We start from the raw sequence: 21,011 nt of genomic DNA on the forward strand, positions 1-21,011 counted from the left end.
AGAAAGAAAGAAAGAAAAAGAGAAAGAAAGAAAAAGAAATCCCTGGGAGCCCTAGGCAAGCACCACGGCTGTAGCATGTAGTTGCTGTTCTGACCACCAGGGGGCTCTTCTCAGGCTGCTCTCCCTCCCGCTCGGGACCGGCACAGAGGTGTTTCAGGACTGTCTATGGAAAGTAACCTGCCCTGGGCGCCGGGAATGCCCAGTTAGGAATACCTTCTTCTGTGCCACTGGGGGGCGGGGGAGGTTAGCACATTGGCCAGGAGCAGCAAGGAGACCCTGGGTTCAGCTGCAGGGACTTTTTTGGCACTCTGAGAGAATCTATAAAGCCAGTGAGGCGGTGAGGGAGCCTGGGCAGGCAGACAGGGTCCAAATTCTGGCTCTAGAATGTACTTTGTGATTTTAGGCAAGTCACTGAGACTGCCTGAGACTCAGTTTCCTGTGTTTAAGACGGAGACTGGGGTGCCTGGGTGGCTCAGTTGGTTAAGCGACTGCCTTCGGCTCAGGTCATGATCCTGGAGTCCCGGGATCGAGTCCTACATCGGGCTCCCTGCTCAGCAGGGAGCCTGCTTCTCCCTCTGACCCTCCCCCCTCTCATGTGCTCTCTGTCTCTCATTCTCTCTGTCTCAAATAAATAAATAAAATCTTTAAAAATAAATAAATAAATAAATAAAGACGGAGACTGTAAAGAGTGCTCACCTCACAGGGTTGTAGGGAGCTAAAAAGGGATGTGTGCTGGGGGCTAGGTCAGCACAGGCCCCCAGGTGGCCCATCTGGCCTAGGAAAGGTGCACTCGTGCCTTCCGGCTTTGGAGCAGTAGAAGGTGGCAGGAAAAATCGCCTCCAGACTCCCCAGCTACACATGTTTTCAGCTCTAAACAAAAAAGCTCTGCTGTTTTTCTTCCCCGGATTAAAAATTTCCTGCTGCTCTGCAAACTCTCTGAAGCCAAGAAATCCACTGCTTTTGGAGGACTGGTGATTTCAGTCCCTTCTATTTTTCCCTGTTCTTCCCACTAACCAGCATGAAAGAAGATGAAAAACAAAACCAGTTTGGCCGTGTTTGCACTGTCCCAGGAAGAGGATTTTATGAGAGAAGGGAGAAGACTATTGGGCACATAGAGCTGGAGACGTCCATTGCATTGACCTCAGGGGGTTTGTCTGCCCATCTGTTCTGTCACCTCCGCCTCCTCCATTCTGCTCTCTGTGTAAGCACACGCATACAAAGCCTCCACTCTGCCCAGAGGGCTGGCACTAGCTCTTCTGCCATCTTGCTTTGTGACCTCAGACAAATCACTTCCCCATTTTGACCCACAGCCTTCTCTTCTGTAACCTGAGCAGAATCCCCATCCATCCCCCATCCTCGGCTAAAAACGTCTCTGAGCCCATGATCCCTGTCCCGTAACCTGAGCAGATTTGTTAAGAGGCAGGTGGAACGTGAGATAGCCATCTGACTAGGAGTCCAGACCAAAGTGAAGAAGCTGGTAGGGCATGGGTTTTCTGAGAGCTGGGGCCAGACTGGGGGACGAGGGTACAGAGGGAGGGGAACATTTTGTTTGCTCCATCCCCATAGAGACCAGACTCAGGGCACCTACCCCCCAATCCTGAGAGTACCACAACTATCACCAGGCTATTCCTGGCCTTTGTACCGCTCTGCCATAAAATTGTTCAACATCTTTCCTTGAAACTTGGTTGAGACATCTCCAAATGTCAGCCCCAGCACCTCCCCAATCCTCCTGGCTAAAGTCCCTGAGGGCCTATCTCCAGGCCTCAAAGTCACGCAGGTCTGGGTGGCAGAAGAGCAACCTCAGCCTTACAACCTGGGTGGGGGTGGGGGGCGGTACCTGGAATTAGTCACATTGCCCCGGGTGGGTCTAGGGCTGAGGCACCTGGGTCTGCCAGATCACTCCCTTCCCTCCGGCCCTGCCCACCCTGTGCCATGTGGACCCAACATACGCTTGGACTTAGGCTTCCGTTTCCCTTACCCAATCCCTCTGTCTTGCTGGAGCCCCACCTGCTTTGCCCAGGCCAAGGCACATCCTACTCTTGCCCACTCAGTCGCCCAGGGAGCGGCATCCTCCTCCTGCCACTGGGGTCCTGCCATGTGTGAAGGACCAAAAGCCCTGACCTTTGACACCACTCCACGCCCTCCTCGCCTACCTCCTGCTGTGTTCTGCCCACTGGAATGTCAGCCACTCCACCCAGGAAGTGCTGAGTGCCCCCTTTGAGCCTGCCCTACCTGGCCAGACTCCTCAATCCCTGTCCTCTTCATTAACTCCCACAGTCAAGATCCCAGCAGCCCATCAGAGGGATGCCTAGGAAAATGAGGTTCTCGGGGAAGAGGCCCAGGGGGCCACCAGGTCAATCGGGCCCCACACATTGCCCCCCTGACTCAGAGGCCTCACACCCCGCCCCAGCCAGCCGGCTGCTCTCTCACCTTCTCCAGCTGGTGGACACCCTCTTCCACGCAGCAGATGGAGGCCAGCGTGCGCAGCGCCTGGGGGTACAAGCATCGGAAACTGTCCTGGCGGCAGATCTTAAAGAGAGCTACGACCCCACCCTCCTGCAGGGAAAAAAGAAAATGTGACATGACCTCCCTGGGTCCTCTTTCCTGGGGCCGATGGGAGAGTGATTGGCATCCCTCACTCAGCTGCAATGATTTCGGGTCTGGAGGGTGGCTGAATATGCCACCCCAAAATATGTCACTGGGGCGTAAAGATTATTTTGAGCCAGGGGCGCCTGGGTGGCTCAATTGGTTGAGCGACTGCCTTCGGCTCAGGTCATGATGCTGGAGTCCCGGGATCGAGTCCTGCATCGGGCTCCCTGCTCGGCAGGGAGTCTGCTTCTCCCTCTGACCCTCCTCCCTCTCACGCTCTCTGTCTCTCATTCTCTCTGTCTCAAATAAATAAATAAAATCTTTAAAAAAAAATAAAAAAAAAAAAAGATTATTTTGAGCTGAAGGTAGTCAGGAAAAAGCAGGTACCAGAGATCTCTGCCCTCCCCCTGTTTGCCTAAAAGGAGGACATACGTCAACAGAGATATCCCCTTCCCCTCGCTATTAGGTAGGAGAAAAGCTAATCACCAGAGACAACTTCAGACCCATACAGCATGGAGATGGCCCCAGGGGAATCCTCACAACAAACCCAACTAACCATGCCTCATCCACTATTAGTTTTCCATAGATTTGCCTTCTCACGATCTGCCATCCCTAGAGATTCAAAGTTCTTTTCAGGTTTCCTGTTCTTTGTTTTGTTACTTCTCTAAAGTTGTTCTTTTGCTAAGATGCTATATAAGTGCAAGTTCTAACCAACCCTGTGACTCACTCATCTCTGAGAGCTCCCTGTGTAATCGTGATGCACATGCTAAGAAACTTTTATTTGTTATTCTCTTGTTAATCTGTCTTTTGTCAGCCCAATTTATAGGGTACCAGCCAGAGAACCTAAGAAGATGGTGGAAAGAAAAGAGTGTTTCCTCCCCTACAGTTCCTACACACACACACACACACACACACGCTTCCATGCTCAAATGCATGCTGCAATGAAATGCTCCCTCCACAAGTAATATCACTCTTAATAGTCCAAACTGGAGGTGGGACTCCCCAAATGCTTCTGGGGCTGGGGCACCAGGGGTGAGGGTAGACTTGTTTGAGAGGACCAGGCTCAACACCATTCAACACTGCTCCCCCACACCTGGCAGCTCCCTCTCAGCAGCCTGCCTCAGAACAAGCCTGGAGTCCTCAGAAATAGATTCTAGAAGCAAGTCTGAGGAAGGTGGAGGGACCTGAAGGCTAGGTGCCCAGTATTGGTTCCCCTCCGCCAGCAACCACCATTACTCCTCAGATCCTTCAGATCCTCCCAAATCACCATGGCAGGCATACAAAAATGAGTCTTACTTATATATCAGTACTAGAATTCATTCTCATTCTGTGAGGGAAAAAAATGCCAAGTCCAGATGGGTGAAATAATTCACCCAAATCTACACATCTTTGTTTTCCCTTCTTCACTCTAGTTTGTAAAAGAAAAAAGAAAAAAAAACCCAAAACCTTCAGGAATGATCGCCCTAGCTGAGTGTGGACGTGTACTTCTTTTGTAACAGCTGGTCATGGAAACAGCTTTTCCTTGTGGAGACTTCACAGCAGTCTGGGAGGACTTCTGGGAAGAAGCCTTGGGTGAGGCCCTCATCCTGAGTGGTCATATTTATTCTATAAAAATCACTGGAGCAAAGTGAGGGAGCCAACAGATCCCAAAGCAGACCCACTAGGATGCCCAGCAAGCCGGCGGTAACGCCACCATGGACGTCCAGAGCAGTAGACATCTGGCTTGGCCCTCTTTCCTCCCTCTGCCCTTCCCTGCTGCCCACAAGGGTGCGTGGGGATGGCAGCAGTAAAGAATGCGTGAAGACTGACAGGAGCTTGGTCCTGCAGGGCACCCGCCTTTAACCTCACCCCTCCTGGCTCTAACTAAACCTGTTGCACTCTGCTCCCCAAACTGAAAAAAACAAAAATGCTGCAGGAAGAAGAAGGTGAGTCCAGCAAAAATACCATCCCCTGTCAGTTGTTTGCGAACTCTTTCAACAAACAACATACCTCGCACCAGGCACCGTTTCACGTTCTGGGGACACAGCTGTGACTGACGGTGCAGATAATGAGCGAGTAACTGGAAGGAGCCGTAGTTGTGTGACCACGACAGCCCGGCACAGACTCGATGAAACAAGTCTTCCCGAATCTTCCCTACCCGGCACCCCACAAAACTCAGCCCAGCGGCCCTTTTCATTCTGAGAGTTCTGCCGCTTATCACGGCAGGAACCAAGATGAGTTCGTCATTTCTGACATTTTATAATCAGCTGAGAGCAATCCTTAACTTTCGTCTTCCTACTTCCTTTTGGGGTAGTTGGTGGGGAAAGGGCATATTGTATACAGCTGGCCAATGCATTCATGCAGCCATAAACTATTAATGGTGTATTATAAGCCAGACACTGTGCTAAGCGCTGAACAAGACTGCCTCAGTCCCGGTCCATAGTGAACTCATGGTCCGACAACCCGTGAGTCTTGGGATGGCAGATTATTTTTAAAGCAGGAAAAAGTCCGGGTAGGAGTGCAATGAAATGAGGGGGTGCAGGGTTATAGGAATACAGAGCAGGAACTCCTAACATAATCAGAGAGGGGACTGTGGAAGGGTCAAAGAGAAACACTCTGATTGTAAATGCACGGCACGACTCTGATAAAGATAGACTAGTGCGTAACAAGGCACCTCCTCTCTGACTCCTTGCTCCGTAATCCTTTATCCCTGTCTTCCTACTTTCTCGTGGTCTCTGAGACATCTGATGAGGGTTCCACACAAAGACCTCACCCAGAGAGTCACTGAAGTAAAATCAAATTGCTTCTTAAAGTGAGAAGAAAAGAAACAGGAGTCCTAAGGTCTCCCCAGCCAGCCCCGCTGGTTATTAATGACCTCCCTCCACATATAAATATTTATATACATGTAGGTGCTTCTATGTATAGGTATATTTATATATGTGTTTATATGTGTATGTATATATATTTTTATATGTGTACGTTTATATTTAATCATGTGTAGTGTAAATATTATTTATATGTACGATGATAGAGATGATAAATAGATACATAAATACATAGATAGATATGATAGGTAGATCGACAAGTAGATAGGTATTTACATCTGGAGCAGACAACAAAGAAATAGTACCAAAGAACACCGGACTGAGAGCCAGGATCAATATGGCAGGCTTCCTTGGGCTCAGGAGGCACTGAACCCAGCATAACTATATTTAAGCCTCTGTTCCTATTTGCATTGGATTCTCCTTACATTGTTTCCCAAGTCCGTGAAAAATAGCTTTCTTTGAACTTTTAACTACTGCAAAAGCTAAAGGGAGGAAATCCTAAACCCAGACTGAAAGGATTCTGGTTCAAACCCTGGTTCTGCCGCTGGTTAACTTTGACTAAAAATGGGGTCACAGCAGCTACACCACCAAACTAGCTGAGTTAATGTATGTGAAAGGGCCCAGCACCCAGTTCTGGACAACCAGGTGAGGGTCAGTCTGTGGAAAGCTTCCTGGTTAGAAGAGTGTCTCAAACCCTCAGAAAAGGTATCCCAAGAGTTGGGATATGTGGAAGGGAGAAGAGGAAGGAGGCCGCAGAGAAAGTGAGATGGATTAGTTGTGTGGACTCCCCTGCAACCCCCTCAAGGACCCAAGAGCAGCACTCATCTTAGAGTAGAGCCGGGAATCGCCTGAGCTAGCAGAATTGCACTGTTGGCTAGAGTTTGTTTAATTTTATAGAAAGCTATGGGCTCAAAGCCAAAGTATATCATGGTATGTATTATTCAGACAGACTTGGGATAAACTGTCATAAAGCTAAGGAGGCCACTTGTGGGGTGTAGGCTAGGGGTGGGGGGAATAACAGAGGAGCAGGATAGGGGATAATTTTGACAAAGCACAGGGGAGTTTGCTCTGCTCTGCACTTAGGAAGGGATGGGGCTTACCACTACCATCATAGGGAGGACTGGGTTTGTTCTTGGCCTTCAAAGGAACTCAAGGGGCTGAGAGGACAGACCTCACACAGGCTGACCAAATAATCTTCTGGAGGCAGCTCAGATGGATGAAGTGTCCAAAGACAGACTACACTGGGCCCCAAGGAGGTGGGTGAGGAAGGCCACTGTGAATAGCTGTCCCAGATTTGTCACAATGTTGGGCACACTTAATGAACATCAACAGTGAGGATGCTGTATAGAGTATACCAGGGACTCCCAGCTCCTGCGTCACTGTCAGGACTGAAAACCCAGACACAGCGAATCCACTGGAGGAACCAGTCTCACCATCTTCCAGGCTGGGAAGATGGGAGTCATCGCTGAATCTTCTCTTCCCTTCAGCCTTCTGTCTACTCTCTCGCAAGGGTTGGAGAGATAAGAAGTTGAGATTAAGATTCTGGAGTCAGTAGATCTGGTTAAAATACCAGCTTTGTACTTAATGCACATGAGCTCGGACAAGTTATTTACCTTCTCTCTGAGCCTCTGTTCCCTCATCTTAAAAATGGAAATTATAATTATAACACATCAAAAGATCATTGGGAGGATCGGATAAGATAATAAATGAAAAGCTTAGCACAGTGCTTGGTGAAAAGAAAGCATGCAGCAAATAATGAAGGTTGTAGAAGGGGGGAGAAGGGCAAAAGGAGGAAGAGGAGGAGAAGAAGGAGCAAGAAGAGAAAGGGCTGCTAAGAGGCAGCTCAGAATAGTAAGCAAGAGCATAGCCTTTGCTGCCAAGCAGGCAGTTTCAAAGTCCAGCTCACCCACTTACTAGCTGTGTGACATTTAAAGCTCCCTAGTAATTCTAATACATATCAAGGTTGAGAACTTCTGAGTCACTCTTTTGGCCCAAGAATCTAAAGGGCCAGGATGGAACCAGAAGTCACCACTGTAGGCTTTAGGATCAGGAGCTCTGATTTAAAGAGAGTTGGGTTCTAATTCTGACTCCACTCTTTATCAGTTGTGTGACCTTGAGTAAGACCCTTAAACTATTTCCTCAATTATAGATAAGAATAACATGATACCGGGGGGCGCCTGGGTGGCTCAGTTGGTTAAGCAACTGCCTTCGGCTCAGGTCATGATCCTGGAGTGCCTGGATCGAGTCCCACATCGGGCTCCCTGCTCAGTGGGGGGTCTGCTTCTCCCTCTGATCCTCTCCCCTCTCGTGCTCTCTGTCTCTCACCCTCTCTCTCTCAAATAATAAATAAATAAATAAAATCTTTAAAAAAAAAAAAAAAAAGAATAACATGATACCTACTTCCTAGGATGGTTTTATAATTTAAGGGAAATAATGTCTGTAAGGCATTAAGCACGCTGGACAGCAACACTCAAATGTTAGCTATCGCTGTTACATACAATTTACTTCTCCCCTAAGCAAAGTTGACAAGCATTTAGCCTCCTCTTCCAGATTTCTTTAAAGGCTTAGATGAATGATTCTGAGAGTGGCCAGGACTCAGAATTACCTGTAGGGATTGTTAAAATGTAGAGTCTCAGGTCTTACCCCAGGACCTCAGTAAATTTAGGTGGGGCAAAAAGTATCTGTGTTTTCCAAAACTCCCTGAGGGATTGTGACAGTCAGGACAGGGAACCACTGAGCTGGAGCATCTTCCTGTGACTGCCATCTTAATTCTACTGAAAGACACAACTTTACTTCCAATTAAATCACTGCTTCTATCTCCATGGCAATGTCATTTCTCAAGTTAAAAAAAAAATAGTAAAAATAAAACAAGATCCTAGTGAGATCCTAGGGTTATTAATTGCCTGTATTTGCCCTAAGTGTTTGGACCCCAAGTGTAGGGGCAAATTAACCATGAAGCTAGCAAAATAAAATTTCCACCATGGGGTGCCTGGGTGGCTCAGATGGTTAAACGTCAGACTACTGATCTGGGCTCTGGTCATGGTCTTAGGGTCATGGGGCGAGCCCCACATTGGGCTCCCCACTCTGTGGGGAGTCTGCTCAGGACTCTCTTTCCCTCTGCCCTCCCCACCGTGCTCTCTCTCTCTCTCTCTCTCAAATAAATAAATAAATCTTTAAGGAAAACCTTCCGTTGTAATGGATGAAAACCACTGTCCTCCTCAATTTTGTCTTCTCCTCATATAGTATTGTAGTGGCTTCAAGTATTTGGGGGCTCCATCAAGAACCTGAGTTAGGGCATGTGTGTTGTTTGGGTTTGGTGGGATATGTAGAGATGAGGAAGGAGGGTTGATACTTCTAACACATACCACATGAGGAGAATTATAGAGACTCTGGGGGCACCAGCTTTTCTCTCAAGTGGGAACTGAGATCAGAGGGCCTAGCCACTATTAAAAATGGAGACATCCAGGCCCAAAGAGGGGAGGTGACTCTTCCAAGATCACACAGCAAACAAATGCTAGAGCCAGGACAAATGTCCTGAGCCAGTTTTTCCCACCAAACTAGCTTCCTCCCACTCTCCCCAGGCCTGTCACTTTGGCTGCTGACCATGAAGCTCACCTTGGCTATGATGCGGCACAAGGGAGCCCCCTCCTGGGTCAGGCTGAACAGGTTCCCTGTGGTGGATTCCGTGATGTAGATATTGTCGGAAGCATTGATTTTTCTCACCAGCGCCTAAGAAAAGAGAGCAAAGTCTGAGGGTTATTCCCTCCATCTAATCTTCCTTAATGGACCACCAGTGGGTCCATGCTTCTAAGCCCCCCGGAATCTATAGCCCTGCCCCAATCACAGTCCCACTATAGGGGGTGATGAGGTATTCTAGCTTTGGAAAAGACATGAGTCTGCATGGGGTCCGAACTACATTTCAGGAATATGGGATAATTTCAAACCGCTGGGACATGGACAACCAATGTGCCCTGTTCCAATTGATAGAAAATCAGCTCTCAATACTGATGGTCTGAGCAAACTTTGTTGTTCTACTGGCTTCAAATAAGAACAGAAACCATCAGTTAAATAAGCCATCAAGTTGAAAACCAATGAGTTGCTACCGCTATGACCGAAGAGCTGGTTCATTTGCCAATGGCAAACTCCGGCTGGGTAATGGGTTCAGCAGTTGAGTCAAGAGAAGTAGTCTACAGTAGCTTACAGCTCAGAGGACATTTGTATAGTGTATACAGCCAGGCCAAAATACCAACCCTGGGAACCCTATCAAAGAGTGGGTAACTCGGGAATGTCGGACTGCTCGAGGCGGAGGGAGTTAAGAATCATGGTTAGACGGAAGGCTGGAAATGACTGAACGTAGGACCCAGGGAGAACCAGGAAGAAAAGCAAATGGAAAATTCATCAACAAATGAGACATAAAGATTAGTTTAGCTTATTTCTGGGAAAAAGCTTTTTCACATATCTTGAAACTACTTCATAATCAGCCATTTGCTTTGAAGCATATGATTCATTGATTATAAATGATTCCTACCTGCTAATTAATTCTAGCTGCTTGAGTTTCTCCTGGGAGATGTGGAGATAGTGATTCAGAAGAATCGCCTTGGGGGGCTTCATGTGAGAAAGTAACACCTCCAGAGCCGCTGCTCTGGGCAACTACTCGTGCAGTTTCAGTTGCTATGTTATTTTAAAATATTAAAATGGATTTTTTTTTTATTAAACCTAGCGTTATGGAAAAAAAAAAAAACACTTAAAAGGAAATGAGGAGATCTGAGGCTTAGTGCCAGTTTGCCTTTTTAACACATTATGTTGATGAGGAAGTGTGTCTGAGGTTGAAAGCAGGGACTCTGGAGCCAAATTGCCCGGGTGCAAATCCTGGCTTTGCCATTCTGCCCATGTGCCCCAGAGCAAGTAAATTAACTTTTCTATACTGCAGTTTCCTTATGTATGAAATGAGGGGGAAATAACAATGTCTCTCTCTTATGGTGGCTGTACCCATTTCTTAAGGTAGCCAATATATAGCCCGTGTGTGTGTGTGTGTATGAAGGATTTTTTATATAACATATATATTAATTATATATATTATAAAATATATGTATTATATATATATATAGGACTTTTTATATAGGACGATATATATAGGACTTCTAAAGGCTCTTGGTATATGGAAACAAAATAAAATTGTTAGCAGTTATTATTTTGTGATCTTGGGCAATACACACCCTAGGCCTCAGTTTCCCCATCTGTAAAATGATTAAAATTAAGTGGGTTTAAGGCTCCAGGTAAATGACTCTCCTTCTCTCTTCTTTATTGAAACTCCTAGAATTCTTCACACACACAATATGCTAATCCTCTATGTAAAACAGTCTAAGTATGTATTTAATAAAACTACATTAAATGTAAAAATTATTCCCTAAGATTTGATAGATGCCTCTTGTAAGAGATTCGACAAAAGGTAAAATTAATAACCAAGATTTGTCACTGCAAATCTCTGTAATGAACGCACTTCTTAGAATCCTCCCCCAGCATACCGTAAGCAGTTACGTAAGTGATAATAATGCTCGCATGAAAATGCCGATTTCATATATTGGGGTCCTGTACCTAAATCATAATTACTCAGTGTTCTTGATTAGTGTTTGCACTTCAAGCAAATTAGCATGACGTTAAACAATTCAATCCAATGTCTTTTGCAATCATCTGCTAACATTAGACCATTTATGCTTGAGAATAATTTCTTGCTAATGCTTATACACACATACACCGTAATTATACCTCAGATCATCTCGGTGAATCAGCTCTCTGACAATGAAAAGTAATCATCCTTTTCACAAAGATAAATTTGGAAAAATATGAGATCAAAGGCTCCACTGAAATCGTCAAGGCCCTAAGCATCACAGTATGTCAGACCAGAAGGGCCCTCAACAGTCTTGTCCAACCCTCACTTCATACTTCAGGAAACTGAGACGCAGAAATCTGACCAAGGTCACGCACGTGATATGTGGTGGAGTTAGTTGGACCTTAACTCCTGTGAATCCGACTTCCTGTTTTCCAAAGTCAGTGAGTCCATCTCCCTCAAAGTCAGCAGAACCTCACCTGGACCAGCAAAGATAGAAGTCTCAAGACATGGAGAATATCCAGCCTCATTAGCAGCTCTCACCAAACTGGAGAGGGGCTCTCATTAGGGATCCTACACATGACAGTCTCCCATTAGCATCTACAGCCCCATTAGCATCTACAGCCCTCTGCCCTGTGGTAGCCAGAGCTCCTGCTGCCAGGGGCAGCGTTGACGGAGAGCCTCCAGCTACTGCCCCTCTGGATCTACTCCTGTGTCCTTATTGAGGCCATAGCTCCCTGAGCCACTCCCAGCTGTGACTGATCACAGCAGGGACACTATTGCAGCCCATGGCTGTTGGGGGAGACTCCTCTAACAAGTGACTTTGGTCTGAAAATTCCATGTCTCTTCCTACTCAAGTCCTCCTTCCCCCTTTTATTTCTGTTTTCAGACCTGCACCATGGTTTTCCATGTCTGCCCCTGCTACCCGCCCCCCCCCATCATTGACAGGCATTTATCCCATCCTATCTTGGTGTCAGCTTCAAACTACTACAGTCTCTAAAATCAAGATTTGTCAGGCAATCAAGGAGGAACTGAAGAAGTGTCAAAAATATGCTTCACCCTGTATCATAAGAAGAGTGGTGGAAAAGAGACAAAATAAAGGAACAAAGATTGATGAAGCTGAGTGACAGAAATATTGTTTTAAAGACAGAGTAGGCAGAGAGGAAACAACAACAAAAAAACCAGAATCTTAAAGACCAGGAGAAAGGAATAGAGAAGAGTTAGGGAGACACACACAATCTAGCTGCTCTAAATAAGGAATCTGCAAAGGAAAAAATATTTTTAATTGTCCCTCGGTCAGAAAGAGCGACTGTAGCCCAGTGAAATTGATCAGGAGAGGTAAAGTTTCACATATCAACCTGGAATGAGTTCCTCAGAGGCAGCCAGGAAAATATTGTGAAGGCTCTAGCTAAAGCTTCAGATACAGAATCCATAGCTGGGCATAGTTAGGGCAGCCCGGCCACGCAAAGGGATTACATAAATGTGGGCTGATGTGACAGGGTGTGGCAGATTAAACATGGCCACACATTCTTCGCTACTCCTCCCATAGGCAGGTGGGCTCTGGTACCCCCTGCCACCACCACCTTTTAAATCTGGACTGGCCTCAACGACTTGCTTGACCAATAAAAGCCAGCAGTTGGTAGAAGTAATGTTCCAGGACCTCCAAGGCTAGGTCATGAGAAACCTTCAAGCTGCCCCTCAGGTTTCTTGGAACATTCTTTTCAGAGTCCTGAGTTACCATGTAAGAAGTTCGGGAACTCTGAGACTGTCATGTGTAGGATCCCTGATCAATGCTCTCAGCTTTCCAGCCATCCCCTCCGAGGCACTACACATGTGATGAAGCTTTCTAAGACTCTCGGAACCATCTGCTGGCTGAATAACACCAAGGGACCTCTGTTGATGCCACGTGGAACGGAAGAATCACTCAGCCAGGCTCTGCCCACATTCTTCATCCTTCAGATAAGATGGAATAAAAATGGTTGTTATGCACTAACAGAGTTCTGGAAAACAGAAGACTACAGAGAACAGCATGAGATATCTAAAGGATTGCTAGATAAATTTCTAGGTGAAAGGTTTTGAAAATGAGTATACAATATTGCCTGTGTCCTCAGAGAATGTATTGGAGAAATGCATAAATCAGGCCTCTGAGGAAAGGCACAGAAAGACTGGACATACTAAAGAGGAGACAGACAAAATCATAACTGAATTCAGGCTTGGATTACCTATTGTTCTGATGGGAAAATATCTCCTGGATTGGAATATCCAATTTAGGGAGGCAAATGTTGATAAGATCTCTTAGAATTGGAGGTTTGGGGCAAACACAGACCTTAATTGATTTCATGTCTCTCAATAAGGCAAATTCCAACATCTAGAAGAGTTTTGTTTTTTTTTAAACAAAAGAATGTGTCACAAAGGAAGGAGAAGTCAAGGTGGTAAAGCTCAAATCCAGCAATTAGTGCTCATTCTATGAGTTAGATAAGGAAAGAGACCAACATGAGAAGCAGGGTAAACTGTCAGAAATTCAGCAGAGTCTCCCTGAAAGAAGGCGGGGATTAACAGAAGGAAAGAGAATCCTGGAAGCATAGTTCATTAATGCAAAATAAAAAAGATGTAGCAGAAAGAAATGCTACTCAAGGTTAACATACTCAAAACGTATGGACAGACTGTGTTCTGAGAAGCACATGGCAGAAGGGCTTGTCCTCACAAGGCTAAAAATGTCCAGACTCCAGGAGCATCACAGAAAACCCTCCTTAGAAGACAGAGGTCTTAAGGCCTAAGCGATTCTCCGGAAAGAGGCGGGGACAATAGCTTTCATGATTTAGAACTAGAGTGTCTGTGTATCCTAATGCAGTTTTTTATTTTCTTATTTAGCCCTAAAGGAATTTTAAAAAACATATGACCCCTTGCACATTTTTTTTAAAGATTTTATTTGACAGAGAGACAGACAGCGAGAGAGGGAACACAAGCAGGGGGAGTGGGAGAGGGAGAAGCAGGCTTCTTGCTGAGCAGGGAGCCCAATGTGGGGTTCGATCCCAGGACCCTGGGATCATGACCTGAGCCAAAGGCAGACGCTTAACGACTGAGCCAGCCACCCAGACGCACCACCCCCACCCCGCACATTTTTAATTTGACAGGTAAAATTTTTCATCATAAGTTTCAAGAACAAAGTTGGAAAGGATATAATTTCCAGCAGATTGTAGATATCGACATAAAATAAGACCATTACATCACTGTTTTAGATGCGTTCAGTGGAATTTAAATACCAAAACAACTTGATGCCCTCATCATCCCCTTAAAAATGTATGAATAATCTTTTTTTTTAACATTGTGAGCATTTTGCATCTTTTCTTTTCATCCTTAGTGTTCCCAATCCAATCCCTCAGAATTTTATCTTAATGTAATACATTTAAGTTTCAAAGTGTTTTATGGACCACCCTTGTCATATTTATCACTGACATTTGAAATTTCATTTTATTTCCTGTGACTATCAGGCTCTAAGTGCTTAAAAATACTCTCTTCTTGGGGTGCCTGGGTGGCTCAGTCAGTTGAGCATCCAACTCTTGGTTTCGGCTTAGGTCATGATCTCAAGAGTCATCGGATCGAGAACCACATCAAGCCCCGCATAAGGCTTGGCACTCAGAGCAGAGTCTGCTTGAGATTCTCTCTCTCCCTCTCCATCTGCCCCTCCCCCTGTTTGCACTCAAAATAAATAAATAAATAAATAAAATCTTTAAAAAATACTCTCTTCTTGGTTGAGTTACTGTTACAATTATTATCAGTACAATTGGTCAAAACAACATAAATTACAAATTTTGATTAATAATTACAAATTATAAAAATTAAAATGTTATAAATATATGTCTTAATGAGATAAATGGGGCTTTGTATCCTTTTTAGGCTTTCTCATTAATTAATGTATACATGATTGAATATTGACTTAATGCTATATTTTTAGATGTAAACCCTGAAAAATCTTGTTCCCATAAATCCATAGAGAGGAATGGGAAGAGTTTATATAGCCAAGTTGCTCAACCCTTTGAGCACATTCTGAGTTATGCAATCACATGGTGAGCCATCATCAAACACCATTTTTAATGATCTGCCAGTTGATAACTCCTCTAAATTGGTAAAAGCAAAGAATTGGAAACCACTTGACTTGCAAAAGCATTTGTTACCCAATCATTAGAGTTGTTCATTCACTATCTCAATTTCTGGGAAGAATTCCAAAAGTACTTTACCAAGACTTTTCAAATAATTATTAATTATACCCATTGCTCTTTCAGTTGGAGCACCTTGGGTTATCCAAATTATTCAGAAAGGATTAGGAAAATCAAAATATTATTACTTTCATTGCCAATACAATTTTTAATAAAATATTTGTGTTTGTTTCAAATATGTTTTATCAAAACTTTGAAGCTACAGCTTTTGCTTATTTAATTTATGGAAAACGCCCACCCTATAACCTAATTGGCAGACAGTTCTTTCAGCCAAGCCAATCAGCCAAGACAACTTTTTCTCAATATAGAACTGACTTCATTTTTAATTACAAAGTGTTTAGATATGTTTCAAGAAATGCTAAAACAACACTGACAAATAATTATAGAAATCATTCTCCAAGGGAAAATGCTAAAAACTGTTAATATTAAAATAATGTAGAGCTGAAATAAAATTTGGTTTATTTGTATATATTATAAAGCCAAGATAAAACAATTTATTAAACTTTTAATAATGCAAGGCAATATGTAGCTAACATTGTAAATTACTTATAAATCTAGGAATGTAATAAAAAGGCATTGTATTTTTTCAGTAAATAGGTGGGTATATGTATTGAAATTTGGTGTTCATTTTAGGAATAATTAAAATTTCAGAATAAAAATATTAGAAATTGGGGCACCTGGGTGGCTCAGTAGGTTAAGCATCTGACTCTTGGTTTCAGCTCAGATCATGATCTCAGGGTTGTGGGATCGAGCCCCATGTCGGGCTCCATGCTGGACATGGAGCCTGCTTAAGATTCTCTCTCCCGGGCGCCTGGGTGGCTCAGATGGTTAGCGTCTGCCTTTGGCTCAGGTCATGATCCCAGGGTCCTGGGATCGAGTCCCGCCTTGGGCTCCCTGCTCCTTGGGAGCCTTCTTCTCTCTCTCTCTCTCATGAATAAATAAATAAAATCTTAAAAAAAAAAAAAAAGATTTTCTCTTCCTCTGACCCTCTTCCCACTTGTGTGTGTGCATTCTCTCTCTCTCTGAAATAAATAAATAAATAAATATTAGAAATCATTTGATTATTTTAGTAGCTCAAATGATCAAACTTTCCTACATATTTAAAGAAGGAAAAAGGTATTTACTGCTTAAATCTAATTAGTCCAGCTGCTAGCAATTAATTTTATCTTTTGCTAACAAGAAGTAGAAATTAGTATAAATATTTCACAAAATAATGTTGACAAAATAAGCTTTAACTGCTTTCTTAAGTAATGTGTACCATATCTGAAAAAAAATCATGTAAAACTTGCATCTGTGGATTTTATCCAATATATCTTGAAAAACTTAGTCATTCTCGAAAGTATTCCAGCATTTAAAAGAATCGGTATCATTAACCTTTAGAATCTTTGGCTCTTCAAAGATGTTTTCCTTTCCAATGAATGACATATCCTAGGGTTGAGTATGAGATATAGTTGAAAGGAATTGCTTGCATTTAAATTTGTGCCCCCAAAAGCCATTTTGAGTACTTGATGTGTCCAACCAGTTCTCTCTTTGCTTTGTCTAACAAGAAGTAGGCACTCAAGAGCCTTGCACAATCTGGGAGTAAATAGAGATAGAAGGGAAATGATAAATTGAAAACTTTCAAAACCACCCCTCTTACACACACACACTACCATTCTACCATATATCTCCACACTGGGCAAAACACAATTTCTAATGCCTTTCTCAACAGAAATATGTAAGAAAAAGCACAGAAATAATTCATGGAGGCCTATGGGTTTATGGTTCAGGAATGAAGGCTTCTTCTTTGATCTCCCCAATCCTACTGCCACTCCAAGGTTTTACACAGCAGGGCAATGCACTCTAAGATTTGGGATGGGTGGGAGTACGTCCTTCTTTTGGAAAGTAATAGAAGGGATGTTAGAAACTGCGTATTATTAGGAGGATCATTTTGGGAAAAAAACAAAAATTGAAGATCTGGAGATAGATTTCCTTAAAAGTATATATGCTTGCATTTCTTCTAGAAAATCTTTGGGAACCTGGAGAATGCGATGCCTTTGAAGTGGTTTGAAGACTTCTAGCCAAAGGTACTTCAAGAAGCCCAAATCAATGCAGCCTGGGGTGGCAGAAACAAAGTGTTTAGAGGGGAGCTAGAAATTAAGAAATGTTGAAAATGCTGGATGGGAAAGTATGCAAACCAAGCAAGTCATTGGGAAGAGATTATAAATGCCTGACTTTGCAGGAAGAAGTAAACATATCAAATGCCCTTCTATGAAGAAGGAGACATTTTTCTCCCATATGTAGTAAACATGGTGCCGCAGTTAACCTATGGTGGATGCTTTTCCCCAGTGAATGAATTTCCACAAAGCCTTGTGGATGATGGACAACTGAAATAAACTGATCTCCTACCACAGATGCCATCAAGGTGGTGCCTGTTCCCAACCCTCTGTTGCTCCACTGCAGGTGAGGATGTGTTAAGGCCGTCGGCAACCCTAAGATAAAGTCCTAGCATGAAATGTTGCCTGGAATTCCTGCCTTAGGGGCTGAGGATTGGTCTGTTTTAACTCTCCGTGAGTGCAGGAGTAGTGCTGTGATACTATTGTGTATCCAAGGTACTAACTAGTTCAAGCATGGTTGGGAAAGACCAGTACAAATTGAGCCTGGAAGGAACCCCTCCCACTGCTGGAGAGACAGCCCCGACTACAGCTTCCCAAGAAAACATGACCACACACACACTGGGATGAGACCCTTCTGGCTAAGATGAGCACAATAAGAAAATGGAAGAGAATTATATTAATGTTAAGTATTTGGGACTTTGAATTATTCCTACAGGTAAAGGGATGCAGGGTTTTTGCTTTTTTTTTTTTCTTTGACTTTATTTTCTCTCCAAGAACTTTACGATGAGACACACTATTTCTAAATTTTGGACATCTTTCTATTTCTCATCTGGCAAGCACAGATTATCTTTATGTTACAAGTTAGTTGCATTGCAGCCTCTGATTATTTATATTGGACAACATAGCTGAGCAAAATCTGAGAGTGGGAAATAGGACCGGAAAGCAAATTTTGAGCTTTAGTTACAAAACGTCCTTAGAGCCAACTTAATGGATGTAATATCATGAGTCATTTTCAAGCCTTCTGGGAGCAGAGTCTAAATTTCCTACTGTGATTCCAGAAGGATCTACAAAGAGGTAGGGGTTGTTATTTGGAGGAATGGCTTCACGAAGGTGGAAAATATCTTCCCCACTGGCGACTGACCTCCTCCCCTGAGGGTCTCAGCCACACTCCAGCCACACCACAGCCCAATGGATAAGGCCAATAAGACAATTTAGGACAGGAATGGTCAACTACTAAGGGGCACTACTTGGTCCCCACTACTCCTGTTCCCTAGGTAGGGATTTCAGCAACACACCTCTGCTAACTTCACTCCCTACCTTTCTATGTCACCCTACCAAGAAGGTAGGGATGAGTTTGTGAGTTTGGAAGGAAGGAACTGAGTATGTTCAGCTTAGCACCTGTCTCTCTTCTCTTAGGAAGCGTCCCTCTGGTCTGAGCTCTGTCACAAGATAGGTGCTTGTCCCTCAGGTGAGGCCTGAGGCTGACCAGCTGTGCCTAGGACAGGAAGGGGAAACTTAGCTGTGAGATAAAGTTTTAACTAGTTCATTTAGCCACAGAGCCAAAGATGCATTCCCTAATCAGTTTTATTAGACTAAAGATGCTATTTGAAACTAAAATCAGAAGTAATAGATGGAATAAAAGGATAAATTAATATAACACCTACCCACATGAAGCTGAGTCAAGGACTCAAGGTACAGGAGAGAGCCAATTTATTCAATAGAGAGTCCCCTAGAAGTCATTTTGAGTAAATCAATTTTTCTAAGTTAAGTCTTCTCTTACCTCCCACATAGCTAATCCTTTATTCCCAGATAGATTAATCATCAGTGTTCATTAATTTCCTATTGGTGGCTTCTGACATTTAAACTTTAAATTTTTCCATACCCGCCAAGTAGTTAAATTATCTTAATACATGATTCATTAGGTGACCAGGGGGCTCTTTTAGCAAAGCGTGCTGTGAGCTTCTCTTAAGGCAGAGCAAGACTCGAGTGAAGAAAGCAGCTGACACAGTTAGAAGAGTGCCACCAGTTACTCATGGGTTGTCTCATTTAATCCTAATGACAACCCACTGCAGAGGTGAGAACAGGAAGTAACTGGCCCAAGTCTGCATATCCAGTAAGTAGAACTGGTGGGATATGAACCCTGATATGCATTCGAACTCCACGCTCAGTCCCCTACCCCACCACTCCCATGTCCATAGAATGCCATACTACCAAGACTGGAAGAGACCTTGCAACTCACTCATCTCCTGCCAATGTCCTCTGGGCCTGGCTTGGCCAGCTCAGGAATGGGGACTTCTGAACATGGCCCCCTGCAGGGCAGCCCTGTTGTTAGCCCTAACCCATAGAATGTCCTCTAGATTTGGCTGCTGGCCTGAGCCCCTTCTTCCCTTCAGGGTTCCCAAACACAGAATGCTGGAGGTGGCAGAGTGTCCATCCTTGGACGAAACATCCTCTGCTCCTCCACCTATTGCCCATAGACCTTGATCTTCAGCCTCTCCTCACCCTTTCAGGAGACTCCTCGGAGCACAGCCTTTGCCAGTGATGCGTCTGGGGTCTAGAACTGGACATGACATTCCAAGATGGAGCACAGCAGTGCAGGGTAGCGCTAGATTGTCGCTGCCCTCATCGTAAGCATTGTTCTATCATGGATTATTTTTGTGTGTGGTGGGGATAGGGGTGGGGAGGTGGCAAGAGCACTCTTCCTCTGCTCAAGAGCCTCCTGAGTGCAAAAAAAAGTTTTGACCAAATTGCATTTCCTGAAAGGCCAGCATCCCAGAATAAGTGATCAGGTGCTTTAAGAATAAAAAAGAGGGCGCCTGGGTGGCTCAGATGGTTGGGCGACTGCCTTCAGCTCAGGTCATGATCCCCGGGTCCTGGGATCGAGTCCCGCATCGGGCTTCCTGCTCCTTGGGAGCCTGCTTCTCCCTCTGCCTCTCTCTCTCTCTCTCTCTCTCTGTCTCTCATGAATAAATGGATAAAATCTTTAAAAAAAAAAAAAAAAAAAAGAATAAAAAAGATTTGCTATGACTCTGTAGGTTTGGAACATACTGCTTAATATTCATTCATTAATAAGTATTGAGTGCCTACTGTAGGAGAGGTACTATCCTGGTCACTAGATATATATACCCATGAACAAAACAAACCCAAATCCCTGTCTATGGAAGCTACAGATCAGACGAGAAATACTATGAATGTGTGAAGACCTTTTAGAAGACTCTCAATGCAGAAGAGCACATCATAGGAAAAATTCCGATGCAAGGACATAAGCTTAAGTCCCTTTATGTCAGGATACCTCAAATATGGGATCCTCGTATAATTATTAACATCCTATAGAACGTACTAGGTCACAGTTTAAGAAACACATGCTTACAACGCTGAACACAGATCACCTTGCCTTCAGCCAATGTATCTCCTTATGTCACTGCCATTTGTCTGGAAACATCCTAATATATGTTAAAAAAAAACAACAACAACTAAAGATCAGCCAAAAAGTATTATGAGCACAGGGAGCCCAAACAATAGGAGGGCGTAGCAGACACAACGGTGCAAGCTGGGAGGAAAGAGGGCTTATCGGGAAGCTAAGGAATATGCAGGGCAGACAAGGAGAGGGAGGCCAACGGGAGGCCAAATTTTTTTTTAAGATTTTATTTATTTATTTGTCAGAGAGAGAGAGCACAAGCAGGGAGAGCTGCTGGCA

The 21,011-nt window shown here is 44.1% G+C and overlaps 1 protein-coding gene across 3 annotated transcripts in view; it reads right to left on the reverse strand.

The window, feature by feature from the left end:
- Positions 1-21,011, reverse strand: part of INSC (INSC spindle orientation adaptor protein) — a 121,385-nt gene that overhangs the window by 42,547 nt on the left and 57,827 nt on the right. For 2 of the 3 annotated variants that reach the window (XM_081798535.1, XM_081798536.1), the window contains 2 exons: positions 9,009-9,122; positions 2,431-2,556 (listed from right to left, as the gene is read on the reverse strand). In XM_081798535.1, the coding sequence (XP_081654661.1) occupies positions 2,431-2,556; positions 9,009-9,122 (240 nt within the window). The remainder of the gene's footprint in view (positions 1-2,430; positions 2,557-9,008; positions 9,123-21,011) is intronic. The other variant, XM_081798537.1, reaches the window with a different exon arrangement.

This window comes from Leptonychotes weddellii, chromosome 11, assembly GCF_054177405.1.
Source record: "Leptonychotes weddellii isolate Sample4059 chromosome 11, ASM5417740v2, whole genome shotgun sequence".
In the NCBI taxonomy this organism is placed as follows: Eukaryota; Metazoa; Chordata; class Mammalia; order Carnivora; family Phocidae; genus Leptonychotes; species Leptonychotes weddellii.